We start from the raw sequence: 24,190 nt of genomic DNA, 5'->3' as shown, positions 1-24,190 counted from the left end.
CCATCTGCAAGGATGTGAAACGCTGACATAACTCAGCTGGGGTGTCTGTTTGAAGTAACATTCAGAGTTGGCACAGGAACCGTAGTTGAACGGAGTTAGTGCAGGGCATCTTTTTTCCAGCATCGACACACAGACACATACACACCCTGACGTTCTTAGTAAAAATTCCAATATGTTATGCAGATATATTTATTAAAAATAATGCTAATATAGTCCTGGGGCACAATGATTCCAAGAGGGTGTTTGCAGCAGATTTCATTATAATTACTTAACAACTAGATAATAAAGGTTTGGGTTTTTAACTTACAGAATCACTAAATAATAGGAAAGGAAAGAGTAGGGCTAATCCAGTAGAGACTGAAGCTGGTTTCAATCTTCCCTAAGCATTTGTTTGGTTGGCAGCCTTGGGCAAAGCTGGTCTCTAAAGGGTTAATCAGGACCCAAAGTGATTTTTGCACTGAGCTCCTCCCGCACCTGCCATGATGCCTAAAGGCATGGGATTCAGAATAGAGCAGAACCAGTTTATTAAACTGTTCAAATTGTTAAAAATGATTAAAAGCCAGTTAAAGATTTTCATAAACACTATTCCAAAATGTTAATTTTTAAAATGTTACTAGCAATGTATGCATTCCCCTTATGTTCTTCCCCTCCCTCCCTCCCTATCTTTTAAAATAAACTTGAACACCCAGTGTAAAAAACACTTGAGGGAGAACCAAAAGTCAACCATTTGAAAAGAAAGGTGAAGAGGGGAACAGACGGTGAGTAGCAGATGCTGGTACTGCTCGAGGGGCTGCTGATGCAGGCTTTGGTGGCATTATATCCCCCAGTAAGGCATCAGGTGTCGGGACTCTTTCTCATAAACGTCTGGAACTATGCCATACGGCGTCTGTACCATTTTAACTGTCGACTTCCCGAAGAGCTGGCGCTCGTAGTCTATCAGCTGCCTCCAGAAGCCTACGTTGGGCCTGATGACGGGCCTGCGGGCCTTCACCCAGTTGTAGGCCTCCAGCAGGCACACGCTGTGGCACTTCATCAGGTAAGCAATGCAGAGAGTGGCCGAGCGGCTCACCCCCGCGGCACAGTGCACCAGCGTGGCCCCGTGCTTCCTGCTCACGCTGTGGATCTTGTCGGCCACCGTGTCAAAGTACAGTCCGATGGGGGCGTGGGGCATGTCGGCCAGAGGCACTTTAACATATTCAAACTGGGGCCAGTTGAAATTGGGGATCTCGATGGTAGCGTTAACGATGCAGGTGATGCCCCGAGCCTGGAGGAGGTGCCGGTTGGAGGCCACGCTGCCTCTGCCCAGGAAGAGAGAGGAGGTGATTTGAGCGATGCCTCCTACGTCGCCCTCAGAAATCATCCGAGGGGCCATGAGAGTCCGTGGAAGTGTGCTGTGACCTCTGGAGCTCATGAAGATGCCAGCAATCACACTTGCATCGTTGGAAGCAAGACCAGAGGGTTTGGTTTTCTTCCACCAAGGAATGCGAAATCGCCGTCTCCTTCCTGAAAAACACAGGTATCTGTCAGTACTTTGATTCGTCACGGCCTTCTCTAGTTTTGGGGAAGGGGAAGGTGAACGGATTCTACAGTAGAGTACGTTCTTTGTAGACAAATCATTTTCTGTTAATAGGAAAAGTAGCCTAAGACGGCAACATAAAATCAATGTTAAAACTCAGCTCTCTGGTGATTCTATTAAAAGCGGGGGGGTAAGTGGAAATCGTCATCCTATTTTAGAAATAATTCTAAACTCAGAGACATGCCCAGCTGGTTCCTGAACAACAATCTTGCAGGGCCTTGCTCTTACTGAAGGGTGTGCTGCTCCTTGGTAATTACGAAGAATTTAATTAGAAATTTTGACCACTCCTAGAGCCGTGTTCTTTCATACACCTCTTGCCTACTTAATTCCAGACATAGAAATCTTAGGTATAAAAATGATACCACATGAGGTAATATATTCAAGGAATTTCCTTTAAAAACTGAAAACAATGAATTCAGACTGAGTTACAGAAAAGCCAAGACCTTAGCCCTTTGTTATTTTAAAAAAAATAGCTAAGGGGTGCCCTAGGTGACTCAGTCAGTTGAGCATCTGACTCCTGATTTTTGGCTCAGGTTGTGATCTCAGGATCATGAGACGGAGCCCTGCTTCAGGCTCCGTGCTGGGTGTGGAGCCTAAGATTCTCCCTCTACACACACCCCCCCCCACGCTCTAAAATATATCATTCATAAATTCAATCGCTAAATAGTAACACGCTGCAGCATTCCCATGGCAATAATCCCAGGCACTATGAAGGCCATGATCTTACATCAGTCTACGGGGCGCCTGGCTCAGTCAGTAGCACATGTGACTCTTAATCTCAGGGTCATGAGTTTGAGCCCCAGGTTGGGTGCAGAGATTACTTAATTTTTTAAAAAACACATTAGGGGCACCTAGGTGGCTCAGTCAATTAAGCATCTGCCTTCAGCTCAGGTCCCGATCCCAGGGTCCCCTGCTCAGTGGGGAGCCTGCTTCGCCCTCTGCCCCTCCCTCCACTCACGCGCTCTAAGTTCATGAACATTTTATGACCTGACCCTGGGTGTGGTTAAAAGAGAACGTCACCTTCCTCAGCCAAATTTCAGCTCCAAGACGAATCCCCTTGGCTTCAGATGCGTGTTGGAATTAAAATTTAGTTTAAGATTTGAAGATCTAATGAGAGTCATTAGTACAGTGTTTAAAAGACTAACATTATATACTGTCTATATAGGACACCAGTAACAAAAGAAATAGAAAATGCTGGTTTCCTGAGATTTTAGACCGATCACTTCCTCACACTGCTGTATAGTCTGGGCCTGCTGGGAAATGTGCTCCTCCCCACCCAGGGTACCGTAGGGACCCCTGAAATGACTGCAGCTGGACAAGAACATCCTCGGTGCCCCAAAGGTGGTGCTAGAGCCAACTCACCTGTGAGGAATCTGGTTACTCCACAGTCCTGGGTCAGGATCTAGAAAGTCCTAACTGAGCGTGCTGGTCACAGTGGGTACAAATCAGATCTGCAGAAAGACAAGGGGGCAACAATGTGGCCAGTCAGGAAGTTCAAAAGAATTCCTCCTGGGTTTTATTACTAAACTGGGTTTGACTAGAATAAAACTAGCAAGTGGAAAGCATGTTAACTAAAGAAGATGCCAGTAAGAAATAACCTGAGTCTCAGCTTTTTGTTAATGACACGTAACTCGTGTTGTAATAAATGTAAGGTACAGTTTCGGCCATAACAAAGACAAATTTTTGAAAGGAAATGTACTAAGGCACTGCTCACGGGGCCGGAGAAAGATGCAGAACCATGTGTGCCCTCCGTGCACCAGCGGCGTGGGAGACCGTGCGGCCGGCCGGACGCCAGGGGACAGCCCCCCCGAGCGCCGGCCACCGCGGACAGCACCGAGACCGCCCCTGCTCTTCCGCGTTGGCCCCTTAGCTTTGCATTTATGTAACAGTACGGTGCGCACCAATGAAAACATGCGCTCCTCCCCTGCCTGTCCCTCCGCTCTGGGAGGGTCCCAGGTAGCCATCACACTCAAATATATACCTAGTTTTTACAGCCCTGTTGAGGCGTGACTGACGTCCGAGCTGCTGCAGCACTTGACCAAGTATGCAACTCGAGGAGTTCTGAATTCTGTGCCTACACTGCACACACCATGACTCAACACGATCAATCCATCGCCCCCTCCAGATTTCCTCATGCTCCTTGAATCCATCGCTCCCTCACCCTCGAGCCCCACCGCCAAGCAACCATTGATGTTCTGTCACTATTTTCACATTTCCTAGACTTCACGTAATGGAATCCCAATGCGAGGATTTGTTGGTATGGCCTGGCTCTCACGCAGCAGTTATTCTGACGTTCTCCTCAGTTGCTGCGCGGATCAACAGCTCCTTCCTTCACGAGGCTGGGTGCTGTTCCACGGCGCAGACGCGGCAGGTTTATTCGCTTACTCGGGTCTGGCCGCGGAGCCTGTTACAAGTGCAGCTGATGGAGACCATGACGTGAAACCTCCACGTACAGGCCGCCGTGCGGACGTGCGCCCTCCTTTCTCTTGGTTAGACAAGGAGGAGCAGAAGGGCTGGATCATAGGACATGGTCACGTTTAACATTTATTAAAAGCTTTAAAAATAGTTCTAGCATGGGGCCTGACGGGCAGGCGTCTAACGAAGCACATACGGATGTAAGCATCCACTGCAGTCCTCTCCAGAATGCCCGTCTTTCCCAGACAGGAGCTTCTCCGTGTGTCTGTGCCCTGGGTCCCATGGGACTGTAACAAATGAAGAGCCCACTCTCCCTGGCTACCACCCTCAGGGCACTGCACGGACTGTTCTTCTGTGAAAAAGCCTATTGCTTGTCCTGGAGCTTTAGCCTTAGGGGCAGGCTTCTGCCTTGGCACATATCTGGGGGCCCACTTAGGCTTACTCCAGGGACCAAAGCCAGGGGATGCCATCTTTGGGTCTTCCCTCTGCCCTACTCCTAGTCTCCAGTATCTCCTGGAAAGGAACTTGTACACCTGTCTGATGTCCTGATTTTTGTGACTGCTGTCCAGTGGACACTTCTAGACCACCAGGCTCTGCTGGCCAATGAAAAGGACACTTGCAGTCCCACAGGACTATGTTTATCTGCATATGTTAGAAGCTGCTAAGTGACATCCTCCCCTTTAGAACACTGACAGGTCTTGTCACACGTGAAACAACTGGGAGCCACTAAAAATAGGCTGCTTGGACAAAGGTTTGAGTGAAAACCAAAACGAAGGCAGTCCTGAACGATAAGGTTCACCTCCTACAGGAGGCCACTCCTTCAAGACTGGGAGAGGTGGCTGTTTTATCTAATGCACAGAAACCAACCCAGAGTGGAGGAAAATGAAGAAACAGAAAAATATGTTCCAAATGGAAGAACAAGATAAAATCTCAGAAGTAGTCCTTAATGGAAACAAGTGATTCACCTGAGAGTTCAAAAGAATGGTCATAAAGGTGCTCACTGAACTTGGCAGAAGAGTGAACACAGTGAGAGCTTCAACAGATAGAAAATGTAAGTACCGAAGAGAAATCACAGAGCTGAAGAACACACTAACTGAACTGAAAAATAAATGAGAGGGTTTCAACAGAACTGCCTGACACAATCCGAGCAGCAAAAGAATGAAAAAGTGAAGACAGCTTAAGGTACTTACGGGACATCAAGTGGACCAACATTCACATTACAGGGGTCCCAGAAGGAGAAGAGAAAGGAGCACAAAACTTATTTGGAGAAATAATGGCTGAAAGCTTCCCTAGCCTGGCTGGAGAAGGAAACAGACATCCAGATCGAGCAAGCTCAGAGAATTCCAAATAAGAAGAACCTAAAGGGACCCACACTAAGTCACATTATAATTAAGCTGTTAAAATACAAGGAGAGAATCTTAAAAGCAGCAAGAGAAAAATAACTTGTTACATACAAGGGAACTCCCTAGAAGACTGTCAGATTTTTCAGCAGCAACTTTGCGGGCCAGCCCGGAGTGGCACGCCATGCTCAAGGCAGTGAAAGAAAACACTTCGAAGCACACTCGGCCCAGCAAAGCTGTCACACAGCAGTGAAGGAGAGAGAGTTTTGAACTACAGGAGTTCATCACCACTAAACTGGCCTTTCAAGAAATATTAAAGGGACTCCTTTAAGCTGAAAAGAAAGGGTGCTTATTAGTAACAGGAAAACACATAAAAGTATAAATCTCACTGGTGAAGGTAAATACAGTAAAATTTAGAATAATATAAAGGTGGTAGATTAATCACTTATAAAGCTACTATGGGGATGCCTGGGTGGCTAAGTCGGCGAGCCCAGGGTCCTGGGATGGAGTCCCACATAGGGCTCCCCACTCAGTGGGGAGCCTGCTTCTTCCTCTGCCCCTCCCCCTGCTCGTGCACTAACAAATAAAATCTTAAAAAAAAAAAAAAAAAGCTACTCTGAAGGTTAAAAGAAGTATTAAAAATAACTATAACTACAGTAACTAGTTAAGGGATATACAAGATAAAAAGATGCAAAATGTTAACATCATAGGGGCGCCTGGGTGGCTTAGTTGGTTAAGTGTCTGACTCTTGGTTTTTCGGCTCAGGTCATGATCTCAGGGTTGTGAGATCGAACTCTGAGTTGGGCTCCACACTCAGTGGGGAGTCTGCTTCCCCACTCCCCCTCCCCACACTCATACGTGCGCTCTCTAAAATGAATAAATCTTTAAAAAGTAATTTAATGGGGTACCTGGATGGTTCAATCAGTTAAACGTCTGCCTTTGGCTCAGGTCATGATCCCAGGATCCTGGGATCAAGCCCTTCAGCAGGGAGCCTGCTTCTCCCTCTCCTTCTCCCCTCCTTCCCCCACCCCCATTCATGCTTGCTCACTTGCTCTCAGATAAATAAATTCTTAAATAAAATGTGACATCAAAAATATATAATTGGGATGTGTGTAAAAGTGTAGAGCTTTAGAATGTATTCAAATTTAAGTTATCAACTTAAAATAGACTCTTGTAAGTTGTTATATGTAAACCTCACAGTAACCACAAAGCAAAAGCCCACAGTAGGTACACAGAAGATAAAGGAATCTAAGCATACCGCAAAGTCATCAAATCACAAAGAGAGCAAGAGAAGAAAGTAAGAGAGGAATTACAAAACAGCCAGAAAACGAACAAACTGGCAGTAAGTGTGTACCTATCAATAATTACTTTAAATGTAAATGGACTAAATTCTTCAAATGATAAAATGGCTGAATGAAAAAAGACCCATCTATATGTTGCCTACAAGAGACTCATTTCAGATGTAAGGACATATGCAGACTGAAAGTGAAGGGCTAGAAAAAGACATTACATGGAAATGGAAACCAAAAGAAAGCTGGAGTAACTATATTTACATCAGACGAGAAAGACTTTAAAACAAAGACTGTAATAAAAGATAAGAAAGGCATGGCATAATGATAAAGGGGTCAATTCAACAAGAGGATGTAACATTTGTAAATAATTATGTGCCAAACAGGGGTGCCCGGCTGGCTCAGTCGGCAGAGTGACTCTTGATCTCAGGGTTGTGAGTTCGAGCCCCACATTGGTGTAGAGATTAAAAATATTTTTTAAAAATTATGCACCCAACATAAGGGTACCTAAATATATAAAGCAATATGAACAGACCTAAAGGAAGAAATAGACAGCAATACAATAATAATAGGGGACTTTAACAACCCACTTTCATTAATGGATAGATCATCCAAGTCAGAAAATCAATAAGGAAACATTGGTCTTAACACCTTAGACCAGATGGACTTAACATATACAAAACATTCCATCTAGAAGCAAGAGAATACACATTCTTAAGAGTACATGGAACATTCTCCAGGATAGATTATAAGGCCACAAAACAACTCTTAATAAATTTAAGAAGACTGAAGCAATGCCTCGCATCTTTTCTGACCATAGTGGTAAGAAACCAGAAATCAACTACAGGAAGAAAACTGGAAAATTAACAAATACATGGAGATTAAACAACATGCTACTGAACAACCAATGGCTCATAGAAGAAATCAAAAACTACCTTGAGACAAATGAAAATGGAAATATAGCATACCAAAATTTATGGGATGTGGCAAAAGCAGTTCTGAGAAGGAATTTTATAGTGATAAATGCCTACAGCAAGAATCAAGAAAGCTCTCAAAAGATTTAACTTTACACTTCAAGGAATTAGAAAAACAAATGATGCCCAAAGTTAGAAGGAGGGAGATAACAAAGGTGAAAGTAAAAATAGAGACTAAAAAAACACTAGAAAAGATCAATGAAACTAAGAGCTCGTTCTTTGAAAAGATAAAAATTGACAACCTTCAGCTACGCTTAGCAAGGAAAAAAGAGAAAGGACTCAGATTAATAAATTCAGAAATGCGAGAAGTCATGATCAATATTACAAAGAAATACCAAGGATCATAAGAGACTACTTTAAACAATTATACACCAACAAATTTGACAACTTAAAAGAAATGGACAAATTCCTAGAAACATACAACCTGCCAAAAATGAATCATGAGGAAATAAAAAATATGAACAGACCACCAACTCATAAGGAGATTGAATCAGAAATCAAAAACCTTCCAACAAACAAAAGTTCAGGACCACTCAGCTTCACTGGTGAATTCTACCAAACATTTAAAGAAGAATACATACGACCTTTCTCAAACTCTTCCAGAACATACAAAAGGAGGGGACACTTGCAAACTTATTTTACAAGGATTATGTTGATACTAAAACAAGACAAGGACACCACAAGAAAATTATAGGCCAATATCCCTGATGAACATAATGCAAAAATCCTCAACAAACATTAGCAAACTGAATGCAACAATACGTGAAAAGAATCATGCATCACCATCAAGTGGGATTTGTTCCAGGCATGCAAGAATGGTTCAACATTTGTAAATCAATGTGTTACACCGCAATGAGATTATCACTTTACACCCATTACAGTGGCCATTACAAAAAGACAAGAAATAACAAGTGCTGGTGAGAATGTGGAGAAAAAGGAACCCTTGTGCACTGTTGGCAGCAATGGGAATTGGTGTCATTGAAAATAATACGGAAGTTGCTCAAGAAATTAAAAATAGAACTACCAGGGGTGCCTGGCTGGCTTAGTCGGTAGCACATGTGACTTCTGATCTCGGGGTGATAAGTTCAAGCCCCACGTTGAGGGTAGAGATTACTCAAAACAAAACAGGGGCGCCTGGGTAGCGCAACTGTTAAGCATCTGCCTTCGGCTCAGGGCATGATCCCAGCATTGTGGGATCGAGCCCCACATCGGGCTCCTCTGCTGGGAGCCTGCTTCTTCCTCTCCCACTCCCCCTGCTTGTGTTCCCTCTCTCGCTGGCTGTCTCTGTCAAATAAATAAATAAAATCTTTAAAAACAAAACAAAACAAAACCCTACCATATGATCCAGCAGTCCACGTCTGGGTGCTTATCTGAAGAAAATAAAAACACTAACTTGGAAAAAACATATGCACCCCCATGCTCATCGCCAAGATACGGAAACCACCTAAGGGTCCACTGATACAGATGGAAAAGATAAAGAATATGTGGTATATAAACACAATGGGATGTTATTCAGCCATAAAGAAAATCTTACATTTGAGATAACATGAATAGACCTTGAGGGCATTTTGCTAAGTGAAATAGGTCAGAGAGAGAAAGACAAATATTGTATCAGTTATATATGGAATCTAAAAAGAAAATGAAAACGAGCTCATAGATCCAGAGAACTGACTGGTAGTTGCCAGAGGTGGGGGAGGGGGCACTAAATGGGTGGAGGAGGTTAAAAGATACAAACTTCCAGTTATAAAATAAATAAATCATGGGGATGTAATGTACAAGTTAACATTTACTGTACTGCATATTTGAAAGTTGCTATGGGGGCGCCTGGGTGGCTCAGTCGTTAAGCGTCTGCCTTCGGCTCAGGGCGTGATCCCAGCGTTCCGGGATCGAGCCCCACATCAGGCTCCTCCGCTGGGAGCCTGCTTCTTCCTCTCCCACTCCCCCTGCTGTGTTCCCTCTCTCGCTGGCTGTCTCTGTCAAATAAATAAAATCTTAAAAAAAAAAAAAAAATAGTTGCTATTAGTAAATCTTAAAAGTTCTCCTTACAAAAAAAATTTGTAACTATACAGTGATGGATATTACTAGACTTATTGTGATGATCATTTTGTGCTAATGTAAATATCAAATCATTATGTTGTATACCTGAAACATAATGTTACGTATCAATTACACCTCAATAAAAAAATAAATGAAACAGTTATAGCTTCATAATGCAGTGGTTCTCAAACTTTAGCATGCATCAGAGTCTTGTTAAAACAGATTTCTGAACGACACCCCAAGAGTTCCTGATTCAGTAGTGCCAGAGGGGGGCTCAAGAACTGGCATTTCCGAGGTGATGCTGCCAGAGGACACACTTCGAGAACCACTGTGAAGGTCGGCACTGGGGTGAACCACTGGTTCCCTGCTTCAAGACCAAGGAACTCAGTCCTGATAAGTCACAAGTCTCTTCCCACAGTCTGCCCTTTTCTGAAGGGTAATGCCTCACCCAAGGTTACAGCCTTCTCTGGGGACCAGCATCGTAAACCAGCATACACGCAGCACATGAGTGAAATCGCACCATGATGAGGAACAGGAAGTAGTCACCTAAGGAAATGTGTGCGGATGTGTGTTAGGTGGAAATGGAAATGGGCCGAATTTATATAGGAGAACATCCTGTCCTGCCGCAGAGCACAGTCTCGTGCCACTTCCAAGTCTTTCCCTGGCACAATCCTAGTGATTTAGAAAGCAAAGTCACTGTAGTAATAAGCACAAAATTAGGCTCTCAAACTGCTGGTGATAACTCCCTCCTGACTGTGGAAAATCTGGAAGATGCTAATCAAATTTCCAACCAGGTTATTTAGTCACTGCCTAATTAATAGTAACTCAGTCTTGTGGTCTCCCAAATCATCATTCTGTTTGGGAAGCCACTTGCCCTCCTGAGGCAAAGGTCCCAGACTCACTGGTCTTTGCGGCGGAAGTGTCTTCATCAAGGGGAAATAATGGATGGCCCGGAAGCCTAACTTCCTCTGCTAACTCTCCTTTGTCGGGCAGTGATAAGGTACTTGGTACTGCAGAGAAAACAGATTGTCAGTCCTCAGGGCAGAATCCAAGTGAGACAGACACGATGCTCCCTCCCTGCTGCTGCCATCAGTCTCGTGCCAACAAACCTGCATCACATCGCCAAAGCTGGGTCTAAGGTTTAGAAAAACAGCTTCTGCCAGAGAGCGCGCAGAGGGCACAGATTTCCCTGAGGCTCCTCTGACAAACACTCCTGACCCTTTTACAGATCAGAAAATAGAAGGTTCAGAAAGGCTGAGACGATTTCCACTTCGAGAAGATAAGTGACAAGCAGCAAAAGACCCAAGGTGTCTGGGCTCCTAGCTCCAGCCCACGCGCTGCCATTCTGCGTGACCGTGGGGAGCGGCTGCGTTCTCACTACCTGCCTTACAGCACCACCGCCGGGACCTTCAGTGTGGGAAAGGGGTCTTGGGTCTGCCAAGAACAGTGTGTTTAAATGCTGCTTACAGAAAAGCCCAGCTGGACTGAGCTACTGCAGCTTCTCCTGTTGCCCAGAACTGGGAAATAGTGCCGCAGACTGGTGTACCATTCAGGACACACACAGCCCCGATAGCAGAGGGCCCTCAGCAAGGGCTGGTTCCACAGTAAGCACAGCAAGAAGCCCTAGCGTGCTCCAGTGCCAAGACCAGGAGATTCTGGCCATACAGAAGGAAAGAATACATGTGTATTACGTCACCGGTTCATCAAAATCATCTCAGTCAATGTGTACTGGAGGACAGAAGAAGGGGCTCTCTTAGCACAGTACAACACTGAGGCACGTTCGAGGGATCCAAGCAGCAAGGTACTCTGAGTGAACTCCCAGCGCAGCACACATGTCTCTGAGATGACCAGAGGGGGTGCCAAGGAAAGTTCATGTCGCTGTCCATGGTGGTCAACGCAGTCCTTCCACATTGCTCTGGCAGCTACCTTTACTTCTTGGAGGGAAAAATGCTTTCCGGGCCAGGAGAATGGGGATGGGGTACAGTACAAGACAAAAAGGAGGAGCTGTCCTAAACCAACCCCAAAGAGGTACTTTTTTTTTCCCCTCCACAAGTTCTAACATCTTGCTGGTCTGTCTGAATAATAAACATCAAGGCACTAAAGTGCTAAGCAAAAATGCAGAATTAGTGTCTGCCCAGGTGGCCTGTAATCTCGATGCATGAGCTAGTAACAGCTGACTGCTCCCTGCACCAGGAAAGTCCTGGGATGTGGGCACCAGCCTGGAGTCTGCACTGGCGTCTACACCTGAAGCAGCCTTGGAATCGCTACCTGGTGTCCCAATCTGCTCAGAGCATCCATCCCAATGCCACGGACACTAGTTTTCTTCCTACTTTTTTTTTTTTTTTGTAATCATAGCAAATAACCACCAGAATAAGCAGTTAGAAACTGATATTCTATCACTGCTTTCTCCCTTCTCATATTGAATAAGCAGAAAATGGCCATAGTGATGCTAGAGATGACCCTGTCAAATGACCTGACTAAATTATTTTCAGTTGTAGGAATTTCAGAAGGACATAGTATATGCTAGAGGCCTACACTGTGGGGTTTTTTGTTGTTGGTTTTTTTTTTACCTGAAAAGCCTATGTAATCACATTTTCTCCTGTTAAACATTTAAAGTTTTTTTTTTTAAAGAACTAGATAAAGTCACCTCTTTAAAATAGAAGCATATTACCTACATTGCCATAAATAAATAAATGCTACTTTTCTCATTAATTTTCATTATTAAATTACAAATGTGTTCCACTGGGGGAAAAAATTAAAATACTCTTAAAAATAAAACTCATAGGGATGACTGGGTGGCTCAGTTGGTTGGGCTTCTGCCTTTGGCTCGGGTCGTGATCCCAGGGTCCTGGGATCGAGTCCTGTGTGGGGCTCTTTGCTCAGCAGGGAGTCTGCTTCTCCCTCTGCCTGCAGCTCCCCCTGCTCATGCTCTCTGACAAATAAAATCTTAAAAAAAAAAAAAAGAATACAATTCAAACAAATGTTGAGTTATATTTGTATCAAAATAAAATGAAATAAAGGTTACAAATTGTTCTCGCTCATCTGGAAAGCTTTAGTAATTTGGCTAAAACACCTCAACACTCACTTCTGGAGGAGGGGCTGTGTTTGCTCTCCCACCGCACAGATGCACTGATACGATGTCCTGGGATGAGGGTAAACACACATGATGCACATAAAGCTAAGGACAGAGTCCCCATGCTGGCGGCCACAGATCTTCCCCCGTGCGACACACAATGGCTGTAGAGCAACGGCCCGCGTGGTTGGGATCTGACTGCGCACCTCGATGTCCTCGGGTGCGTGCCATGAACCAAGCCCAACCAGCTGCTCAAGAGTACACGCAGCCCAAAGAATGATGTGGGCGGTCCACTCAATGAGAGCAGGGAAAAAGTATGACAATATGGTGACATACACAGTTGCACAGACCTTAAGAAGTTTAGTTCCGTATGCTAAGTTCGGAGGTTCCCATGTTGGAAATAGAACGGGGAGAGTACTGGAAGAGACTGTTAATAACTATAAAAGGTGAAAGCATATATTTATTCGGGTATCATGGGGTAATCTGTTCCTATCTGGAACTGAATTTTTGAGTTTGATCCTCACCCACCTAGGTGGTAAAATTACTTGCCACTCGTTCACACAACAGTTTTACTGAGTTCATGCCATGTGGTCAACACTATTCTAAGTGATGTGGGGATTGTGGGGAAAAGGTCTCTGCCGCAAATGGCCACAATATCTCCGATCCCACTTGACCTTCTTACAATGTGACCAACTCAACCAAAAGAGTACAATAGAAATAATACTCCTGAGGCTAGATTATAAACATGTCACACACCCTTGCTGTCTCAGGACTTAGTCTTAGAACCCAGCTGCTATGCTGTGAGGAAGCTCAACAGAGTTACCATGTGGTGAGGTCACACGCAGATGTTCCAGAGAGCAGCCCAGCTGAGGTCCCAGCTGACAGCCAGGATCAACTAGGAAATACGTGAGTAAAGACAAATCGATGATTCTAGCTCCCAGCCATCGAGTCATCTACAGTCTTTGACTATCCCACCATTGGCCCCAGACACTGTGGAACAAACAGAAGTTGTCCCCACTACATGAGGTCCAAATTCCTGACCTACAGGAATCTGTGAGCAAAATAAAAATGGTTGTTTTTACACCACGGAGTTTTGGGATGGTGTGCTATGCAGCAACAGCTAGAACAGGGATATTAAGGTTTAACACAAACCATCATCCTGTGCTAGGAGTCTATCATCCTAAAGGGATGACACAAGATACACTATAAAACAGTTGAATAACCACAGGAGATCAACTAATATTAAGTGACCCAGATGAGTGGTGCAAACAGTGGGTACCTTAGCAATTCAGAGAAGGCACAGGCTCAAAGCAAACAGTCAATGGGGCTGAAAAACAGACCTGTTTCTTGGGGAGGTGTCTCATAGATGATACTATCGTGCTTTTTCTCCAGTCCATTTAAAACATACTGCCATTTATGGGCACCTGGGTGGCTCAGCTGGTTAAGTGTCTGCCTTCAGCTCAGGTCATGATCTCAGGGTCCTGGGATCAAGCCCCGTGTCAGACTCCCTGCTTGGTGGGGAGTCTGTTTCTCCCTCTCCATCTGCCATGCCCCCCTCTGCACTCTCTCCCACTCTCTCAAATAAATAAAATCTTTATAAAAAAAAATAAGACATACTGCCATTCTTGACATTCAGGAGCCTTCTTACTTTCAGATTCCAAATAGAGAACACAAGCCTTTTCTATAACCCCTCACTACTCCAAGTGTGATCCAAGACCTGGCAGCATCAACCCCGAGCTGGACAGAAATGCATCATCTCGGGCCCCATCCTAGACCTATGGAATGGGATTCCACAGTGAACAAGATCCCAGGTGATCTATATACACAGGAAAGTGTGAGAAGCATCGCTCTCAATCAGCCTGTCTGTCCCACTGGACTTGCTGGAAAACAAAAAACAAAAAGCAAAAACAATAACTCAAGTGCCTACTTTGTTGAACCCACGTGAACACGCTCAGCCTCACATGGACAGTATTGTTCTGCTGTCACGGTTTCCAGATGAGGAATCAGAGGTAAATGGAGGTTAAGAGGCTTTCCCAGACTCTTCATAGAAAAGTAGTAACCCCACTGGGACCAGAGCCCCTTTCCCATGAGTTGTTTATTTGTTGATTAGTCATACCATCTGACCATGACAGGTCAACTGATCGAAGGACTAACAAAATGTCCCCATTTCATGGGGGAAGAAAACAAACACTGCAAAGAAAAAATATTAAGGCACATAAGGTCAGTCTCATTGTGCTTGATCTATAATGTGGATATGAATCTAAGAAATCCTACACTGGTATGTGGTATGAGATGGTCTTAGGGTGTGAAAAATCTGATAAACCTAAACCAAAAAAATGCTTGCAAAATCCCACAATCATATTTAAATTTGTTTGGTGAGAACTAGAAACCAATTTGTGCCACAGCCTATATAAATACTTTAAAATCTTCAAGGAGTAAGTGGTAAAAATTAAATATGAATCACAGATTCTTGGTTAAGCAGTGAACTTTGATTTATATAGGTCAGAACACCTATATGCAGAGTACTTTAAAAAAAAACAACACAGCAATTAAACCCAAAATAGATAAAAATGTGCCTCAAAATTGCCGAAGTCACTATCACCCTCTGAGAAGCAAGACTATGAAATCTCAGAAAATACAGATTTTTTATTTTAATAAATAAGATCTCAGTCCTTAAAAGTTCATTACTACTTTAAGGAAGACAAAAAAGAATTTATAAATTAAAATAAAGTTCACAGGACTAAGAGCTCAACCAGTGAATACCTGACAACCTTCAATCATTTCACTCTGTCTTACTGGACGTATCGGCATCCTTAAAACTCAAGCAGTGAGCCTTAACTTTCTCCCTACAAGGATTTCTTTATCATACCCATGGCCCAATTCCACATTTTTGGTGATTTCATAGCAAATTAACTTCATTTATAAAGTACTGATAAATTAATTTCCCTTTTTTCTTATAAATCAAAGGCATCTAATTACCCACTAGCGTTTCTGAGCAGAGTAAGATAACCAGGTAAGTCTCTTGAATTTACTAGAAAGAGGGAAGCCGATGAAGCTCTGTGCCCTTTCCCTGCTGGGACAGCAGACCTACCATGTTCTGAGGGCAACTGGGTGTGTCCGGGCCCCCCTGTAGCAAAGGGAGGAATCAAGTTTTTAGCTAAATGGAAGTGCAGAGGATCCTGAAGTTATTCCCTTAATTGTCTCCTGAAAAAATAGTCTAATACAATAAGACAATATACATAATTCTTCATGGCAGTTGTTACTGTATTAGCATAATTTATATAGACTGTATTACTGTTATTCACAGGCTATGAGAGAATGCGGTGGCTGCGAACCTCACGCTGCTGTGCTTCCAATCAGGGGTTGGCAAACCACGGCAGGCAGCCCATGTCTAGCCCGCCACATGCTTCTGTACAGCCCATGAGCTCAGAATGGCTAAAAATTAAGTTACAAGCACAGTACACTTCATGGCCTATAAAAACTGTATGAAATTAAAACGACAGTGTCCCTGAAGTTTCACGGTAACACAGCCGCGTTCGTTTGTTACATATTAACTACGGCTGATTTCCTGCTGTTGAGTTGAGAAGTTGCTGCAGAAAAGGTATGGCCCACGAGATTAAAATATTTACTACCTGACCCTCTACAGTTCAGAAAGCTTAGTTGAAATGATGTTCTGAAGCCATCACCCTATGGCAAAGTGTGGACCGAAGGACCCCTGCATGAGAATCACACGAGCTGCTGGTTAGGAGGCGTATTCCGAGGCCCCACCTCAGACCTAATAATCAGAATTTCCAGGGGTAAAAGCCTGAGAATGTATATTTCTAGCGAGTATCTTTGCAAAAGGAATTTAAAATAACATTAAGCGGCGCCTGGACGGCTCAGGTGGTTAAGGTTCCAATTCCTGATTTCAGCTCAGGTCTCCATCTCAGGGTGGTGAGTTCAAGCCATGTGCTGGGCGTGGAGCCTACCTCAAAAAACAAGTGACTTGGACTTGTGGTGTTACCTAGACTTAACATATAAACCTGGGTGGCTCAGTCAGTTAAGAATCCGACTCTTGATCTCAGCTCAGGTCTTGATCTCAGAGTCTTGAGTTCAAGCCCTACACTGGGCCCCACGCTGGGCATGGAGCCTAATAAAAAAACAAACAAATGAACAAACAAAAAGACATAATCCCGTATGAAAACAAGTTTCACTTCATTTGCATTTTGGATCATCTTAATCTGAAAATTTAAACCAGGTAGTTGAAACTCTGTAAAATACTGAATACTCCAGTTTTTAGCAAGAATCATGTGCAATGACGTACAACCTCTAACCCTGAAAGAGTTCATTTCTAAAAGTCCTAACACGACATACGTGACAGTGCGAGTTAAAGGCTACTGAAGATTTCTGCGTCCTTCTGACATTCATCAAGAATGCACTGTTTAATTTTAAACAAACAGATATTTAAATAAATCAAGTGGGAGGGAGTGAAACCTATAAAATTCATGGGGGATGGTTGCCTCAGTGGGGAAGGAAGGGAAGGGGGCCCAAGGAGAATTCAACTTTATAATCTTCACCCCGTTTTTTAATAAAAGAGAGAAAATATGACCAATTTGGGGTGGTAATGATATAAATTTGTTCTTTATAATTTTCTATATGAATTTCTTTGGAATTTCTTTTGTTTATTCATTTATTATTACTTTTGAGAGAAAGAGGGATGGAGGGAGGGAGAGAGAGAGAGCATGAGCAGGGGGAGAGGGGGAGGGAGAGAGAATCTCAAGCAGGATCCATGCCCAGCACAGAGCCTGACATGGGGCTCAATCTCACAACCCTGAGATCATGACCTGAGCCGAAATCAAGAGCTGGACACTTAACTGACTAAACCACCCAGGCAGTGCCCCAGTATATGACTGAAATTTCTAAAAATAAAAATTATTTGGAATAGAAGAAAATTAACTACAACAAATGGCTGTCAACACAAACCCCCCTCCAGGCTCTGGACTGCACCTGCTCTTCGCATGGGAGCCAGACTCACAGCTGATGTAGTAGGAGAACTTGGCAAGGACACCACAGTGCACAAGAGCTAAATTAGTGAAATTCTTAATTATAAATTTTGATTTCAGATTTGTATGTAACTTGCATGCTGACAGTACTCTCCTGGATTTCATTTTTACCAGTACTTCCTGAAAACGTCAAGCAAGCTCACAGTCTCTCTCCTGCAGTCGAGGACGGCTGGTGCTTCACGTGCTCACTGTCTGCCGCAGAAATGTTTACTAGTTCAACAGAAGCAGCGTGCTCTACCCGAAGAGGCTTCTCCCGCGTTACCCACAAACTCGAAGACCTAAGGAGTCGAGAAAACCTGCTGCCACAGGCCCGTGATGCTGAAACTATTCTAGGACAAAGGCAGAAGTTAAGACCAGCAGTTGCCTGTGAATTTGTCGGCTGAGACTCTGAGAAGGCAGGGGGAAAAGCTGGCCGAACTGTGAGGGCCACGGCAGAGGTAGTTAAAACTGGGTCAGTGCTAAGAGCAAGAATGGCAAGTGGCAAGGTGAGCTGGGAGGGCCGTGGGTGTACGTGACCCTGTGTGGCCAGTATGGCCACGACCGCAGCACCCACACCCCACCCCCTGCCCTGCAGCAGGTGGGATACAGAGCTCTTCCATCAACTACTGCCCGCCCGAAGGGATTACCAAAGAACACAAATAGGACTTCTCACCACTCAGATTAAGAGGCTCTGACACTCCATTTTATCCTTTAAAACTTTTAATTTATATAGAAGTAGTTTTTAAAATTATGACAATTTTAGAGAATCTGAAAAAAACTTTAATATGTAAGTGAAAAATACTCATGATTTATGGAAAGCCAGAAATAGAGCATATAGCCATTTCTAAGATGCCTTACAGAAGAAATTGAAGAACTACAAATCTCACATTCTTTGGACTGTTCTTCCTTTACCCCTCCAACTAAGAAAAAGGATAGCCCTGAGGGTATTTTCTAAACCTACAGAACCGTAGAACATTCTACTCCAAGGACAGAAGCAAACTGTTAGCAAATAATACTAGGCACTGTAGATATTCAACAAACACCTGCCCTGACATAACCTCCCCATCTCTCCGTACCCTTTCCCCCATCCCTTCCCTCTCTCCCCTCCCCCCACCTCGGCCCCCCTGGGGCGCACACTCCACACACCTAGCTGTAAATCCAGCTAGCAACACCAAACACAAGCACTTAAAGTTAACCTGGCAACTGTCTACTCAAAAGCAGAAATTCTGATTTAAACCCAGTTTTAAGTACCTCTACTATGGTATACTAAGGAAGATTTGGGGGAAAAGTACATTTTAAAGACTCTAAAAGACTACTTTATTCCCATAGCAAAGAAGCTGCGGTTCGTTTGGAAACACCAAGGAAAGAGGAGCCTTGGTCTGTGCTCAGTGCCTCTTAAAGGATCTGCACGTGCACACAAGCGTGATGGGAGGGGCCTCCGAGGGTACGTTAACAAGGACTGGCCTGGGTTCCTACACACATCACACACTAAAGCCAGCACTGCCGGCCTACACATTCAGGGCTGGGCACAAGCAGGCCTTCCCCAGCACAACTCAAGTCACCAAGTCAAGGCATCTAGTGGCCCCAGAGGTAGGATTCACCCAAAACCTTTAAAAGACTCTTAGGTAGGGGCCCCTGGCTGGCCAGTCAGAAGAGCATGCTGGGGTTGTGAGTTCACGCCTGACGTTGGGTGGAAAGATTACTAAAAAAACAAAACAAAACAAAAACACTTAAAAATCTTTTTTTTCTATTCAAAAAAAAAAATCCTTTAAAAAAAAAATAAGACTTCTAGGTAACTGGACACTTTTATTCTTCACTTTGCATATTTAAATTTTCCTATAACTAAGCATCTGTTAAAAAAAAAAAAAAAAAGGAAGGCTTTTCTTGGGTGTTTGTCAACCAAACAGAGTGGAAAAACCATCTCTGGCCTTTGGGTGGTATGTTGGTCCGAGCCATACAATTAAACCTATAAGTATATATAAATCCACTGGTACACAAAGGACCAGGGATCAGACCACCCAGGTGACGTTCATTCATTCACACTGTGGTTATCCAAACATTGTGATATCCAAACATACTGTGGTTCAACAACAAATACAGTGGATTATAAATTCAAGGCTGACACCACTGGAGGAATGCAAATTAGTACCAACCACTTTGGAAATTAGGCAACAGCTAGTAAAGCTGCAGATAAACACACCTGTAGCCCCTGTTCCTAACTGCCCCGGACCAGAAACGACCCAGCTGTCCGTCAACAGATGATAGGTAATTTGTGGTATGTTCAGACAAAAATGAACTAATTACAGTCACAGAAAACACGAATGAATCTTCAAAAAAATACCATGCTGCAAGAATTTTAAAAAGCTGTCAGTGTGTGTGTATATTCCTATATACATACATGCATATATACACACGTATATGTTGACCCCCCCCAAAAAAAGTATTTAAAAGAATACCTACTTTGATTTCATTTGAATAAAGATGAAAACAGACAAAATGAAACTTGTTTGGATATTAATATTTAGGAGAGAAAAACTAGCAACAAGAAAGGAAGTGATTTCCACAAAAATGAGGCTGGGTTACTTCTGGGGTGAGGGGGAGGCTGTCATCGGGAAGTATGGGAGGAAGGTGCTTCTTGACCTTGGAGATGGTTACAGCTGTGTGTTCTTAAAAAAAAAAAATGTATCCATTTGTTTTATATGCTTTTCTGTGCGTTACAATTCACAAGAAAAAGGTTAAGTACATAAAATGTTGATGTCCAGGAATTCAGAACCATTACAGTTCTGGCCAATGTGGGGGAAGAACACTTCCTCTCTATAAATGTCACTATTAGCCTATCAGTTTTGTCAGTTTTCAGGGACCTTATCCCGAAACTACTGATCTGAACAGTGCCCACATTAACACTTCCCTTTGTTTCCCAGTGAAGCTTTCATAAATAACTAAAGCTACTACCCTTAAATGTTCACCTTGTAAGCTTACACCCAGGTGCTGCTGCTTTAGCAACTCTCCCTGCCTTCCGCTATTATGCTTCCTTATAAGAAAAGATGAATACACTAGTAGTCCTAGATATACTTTGTTTAATGGAAAAGTTTTCATTTTCAACCGAGAGTAACACCTAGGATCTTAATGATGTAAGTGCTTTGAGGCTGTTTAAGAAGGGGGCATTTGCCCATCGTCCTGAGGGATACTACCATGCTGCAGAGCGAATGAACCTTTACAACCAGCTGCACTTGAAACACATACTACCTATTCTAGACAGAAGCCAAGTCTCTAGGAACACGACCGGTTAATTTTATAATTCATTGCAATTAAAAAATCACTTTGCGCAGACACATAAAAATGCTTAGAAAAGTCGAAGAGGATACACACAAACCAATAAAGATATACACAGCAGTTACTTTTGGGAAAGATACTAAAAAGAAGGCTTTAGCCTTATCTGCAAAGTTCTAAGTTTTACAAAGAGAATTATTAATGAATTTCTGGTGACAGTGAGAAAAAGCATTTTCAATCCACCTTGCCTTAAAATCCCAAATGCAAAGAAATCCACCAAACACACATTCCTCCCTAAAGACCATCATTTAAAAAGGTTAAGGTTTTCATGCTAAAGTTTTAAAGGATTTCCTGGATTTATACACCTGACCAGTATTTTTTATACGAATATACATTTATGCCATTCTATCAGGGAATATTACAAAAATCATACCTGCATTCAACCAATATGAAAGATTTCAGATGAGAACTCAGCATAGACACGTTTGACACTGACGTTAAAACGACTTGGAATGAAGGAAACCGGCTCCTGTTTTATGGGGGAAAGCCAAAAATATCAAGCAACTACCTTCTCCTCCCCCAAGCGTCAGAAGATGAGTCAGAGCTGGAGGCAGGAATAGGGCCCCTGTGTCAAGCCGCCTGTGCAGGGCGCCTTCCTACCTCCACCCCACAACCCTCTCCCCCCACCCAGGTCAGGGTCCCTGCCTCAGCCTGTCCCTGACATGAATTCTCAGGTGTCCCTGGTGAAGAAGAGGCAGTTATTCATTCCGGGGGCGCCTCATTCCCCGCATTTCTAAAGGGAGTTCGCGAACAGGAGGCTTTATGAATCCACAACTAACAATCACCAAATGCAGCTCAAGGGAGTGCAGCTTCCAGACACACTCACACAACTTTGCAAAGAAGACAGCACCTTTGTTCCCCTCATTTTAAACAACAGGAAACATGCAGGGAGCAGCTGTGACTTGTCCAGAATCACTTAACTTTGTGATAGAGCTGAGTGTCAAGCACCTACTGCTGACACCTGGCCCCAGCCTCTTTGACTTTTAACTGATCTGTACAACCCCAGGGAAGATGTTCCAACATTCCATTTTACTTCTGTGTGGCCTAATGGACTAGGAATTCCAGGAAACTCGGGGTTCAATTTCTTGGTCCATATTCCTTTACCATTAGCAACAAACTGGACCTGGTTCTTTGCCTCTGTTTTTACATCTATAAAACGGGACGGCAGTGCTCTCTACCTACCCCTCCTATAAAACCACAATGAACGGCTGGTTAACACATGCGAATGCCTTGAGGTCCTGCTGGATGGAAAGTACAAGGTAGTTTTGGTTTTTTTTTTTTTTTTTTAATCCCTACACAGCAGAACTGCAATTGTAAGTCACTCCTCCTTCCCTTGCCTCTGGGATGCCCAGTTACCATAACACTGGCTGGTACCAATGGCAACATCCACCTAAATAAAATATAGTTATACAATCCACCAAGGCAGCTCCAGCAGGCGACTCCTCTCACAAACAACTCAACTTCGCTTTGAAGCGAGGGTACTTAGGAGAAATAAGACACGTTAACAGTGTGCACCCCAATCTATCACCGCAGAGAAACACTCAAGTTGAATACTTGGCATTGCTGAAAGTCAAGTTGCTTCTAGCAATGCACCAGAAACCTATGGAAGAGGCAAAGGGCCGCCGACAGCTCCAGAGGCTCGGAGCGGGTGGATGCTGACCGCGGGGGAGGAGGCGGTGGAGAGACCATGGCGCGGCCGGAGTGCAGAGGGTCGGGAAGGAGGAGGAGGAGGGGAGGGGAGCCCACAGGATGCTGGCCAAGGAGCCCGAGGAACCGTACGCGGGGCCGGGGCGTCGGCCGCACCGGGGCGCAGCCGGGGGCGCGCGCCCAGAGCCGGCGAGGCGGGGGGTCTGGCGGCGAGGAGCGGGCGCGGCGGAGGGCCCCGGGCCTCGCCCCTCCCGGCTGCCCAGAGGATGCGAGAACCGCCCGGGAGCAGGTGTGGGGGCCGGCACAAAGTTTCCAGAGACGAGGGTCGCGCGGGTCCCCGGCCGCCGGGTCCCGCCAGCCGCCCCCCGGGGTCGCGTCAGCGCCAAGTCCCGCCCGCCCCCCGGTCCTTGCCCGGGCCCGCGGCCCCCTACCGGCTCGGCCCCGCGGCGGCTGATACTCCGTCCTCCTGCGCGGCTCCCGGCTTCTGCGGGCTGCCCGCCGCGCGCGCCCCTCCTTCTCCCCTCCGCCCGCGCCCGGGGCGGGCCGCGCGCACGCTCCCTGCGCCCCACCGCCCTCTCCCGAGGGGGGGGAGGGCCGCTCGGGGCGGGGGAGGGGCCTCCGCGCGAGAGGCGCGCTACGGGGGGGGGGGAGGCCGGCGAGGGACGCGCGGAGCGGCGGGCAGCGCGCGTGCGCACTGCTCCGTCCGCTGCCGCGCGGAGCTGCGGGGCGCACCCGGCGTTTTCCTGGATGGCCCTTGGGTCGGGCGTCTTCTGGAGTCTCCTCCTGTGTTTCACAACATACGACCCCTATCGTCGCCTCTTAGGGGTTGGGGCTGGGGCGCAGGGGTGGTGTACTGGAGTAATTTCTGGATGCGAGAGGGTTAAAGGCAAGGAAACAATACAAATATAAAAGGTGTGAAGACTGCAGTAAGTGACTAATCACCGCCTCTCACCCCACCCCCACCTTGTAACCAGCACGAGAGAGCCCAGGAGTTGGGACCGAAGAGTGAAGGGAAAATAAATCTCATGGATGAATTTTGCTTGGGCGGGTACAGGCAGTTTCTTGTAACTCTGGGAGGCTGTTTTGCCCGAGACTCAAAAGTAGCTACACGTAGGGCCATCCCCGAGACCGCCAACCCACCAACATACACCGCAGGCGCGGTCGGACTCTCAAAACACCAGCTCCACAAACCGCGCGTCCCAGGTAGAGCTGTAGCGTGTCCGAACCCCAGGCTGAACACATGGATTCGTGGAGGGCGTATTTGCTGTGTCACTGTGAGGGTCTTTTTAAATTTAGGTTTGCCCATCTGTAACATGAGTAGATGCGAACGGACTTTTTCAGCACAACCTGCTCTGGCAGGTGAGGGGAGGCATAAAGGACTTCCTCAAGGCTCTGCAGTGAGTCAGACACCGAAGAGTCCTGACCACGCCCAGCCCCTTTACTCACCAGCCCTAGCTCCTCACCGTTGTAAATCGTTGGCGGCATCAG

General features: G+C 45.1%; 1 protein-coding gene across 2 annotated transcripts; it reads right to left on the bottom strand.

Annotated features, from left to right (window-relative positions):
• Positions 1-173: 173 nt before the first annotated feature.
• On the bottom strand, positions 174-23,240 carry DUSP14 (dual specificity phosphatase 14). 2 transcript variants are annotated; one of them, XM_044390829.3, is made up of 4 exons: positions 23,134-23,240; positions 21,429-21,524; positions 2,939-3,027; positions 174-1,503 (listed from the first exon to the last, which is right to left on the bottom strand). In XM_044390829.3, the coding sequence occupies exon 4, from the start codon at positions 1,409-1,411 to the stop codon at positions 815-817; it is 597 nt and encodes a 198-aa protein (XP_044246764.1). In that variant the 5' UTR covers positions 1,412-1,503; positions 2,939-3,027; positions 21,429-21,524; positions 23,134-23,240; the 3' UTR covers positions 174-814. The 2 variants fall into 2 exon arrangements, with proteins under 2 accessions (XP_044246764.1, XP_026373344.1); XM_026517559.4 differs by lacking the exon at positions 21,429-21,524.
• Between the last annotated feature and the right edge of the window lie 950 nt (positions 23,241-24,190).

This window comes from Ursus arctos, unplaced genomic scaffold (genome assembly GCF_023065955.2).
Source record: "Ursus arctos isolate Adak ecotype North America unplaced genomic scaffold, UrsArc2.0 scaffold_24, whole genome shotgun sequence".
NCBI classification, from domain to species: Eukaryota; Metazoa; Chordata; class Mammalia; order Carnivora; family Ursidae; genus Ursus; species Ursus arctos.
This window is presented reverse-complemented; position numbering and strand designations above follow the sequence as displayed.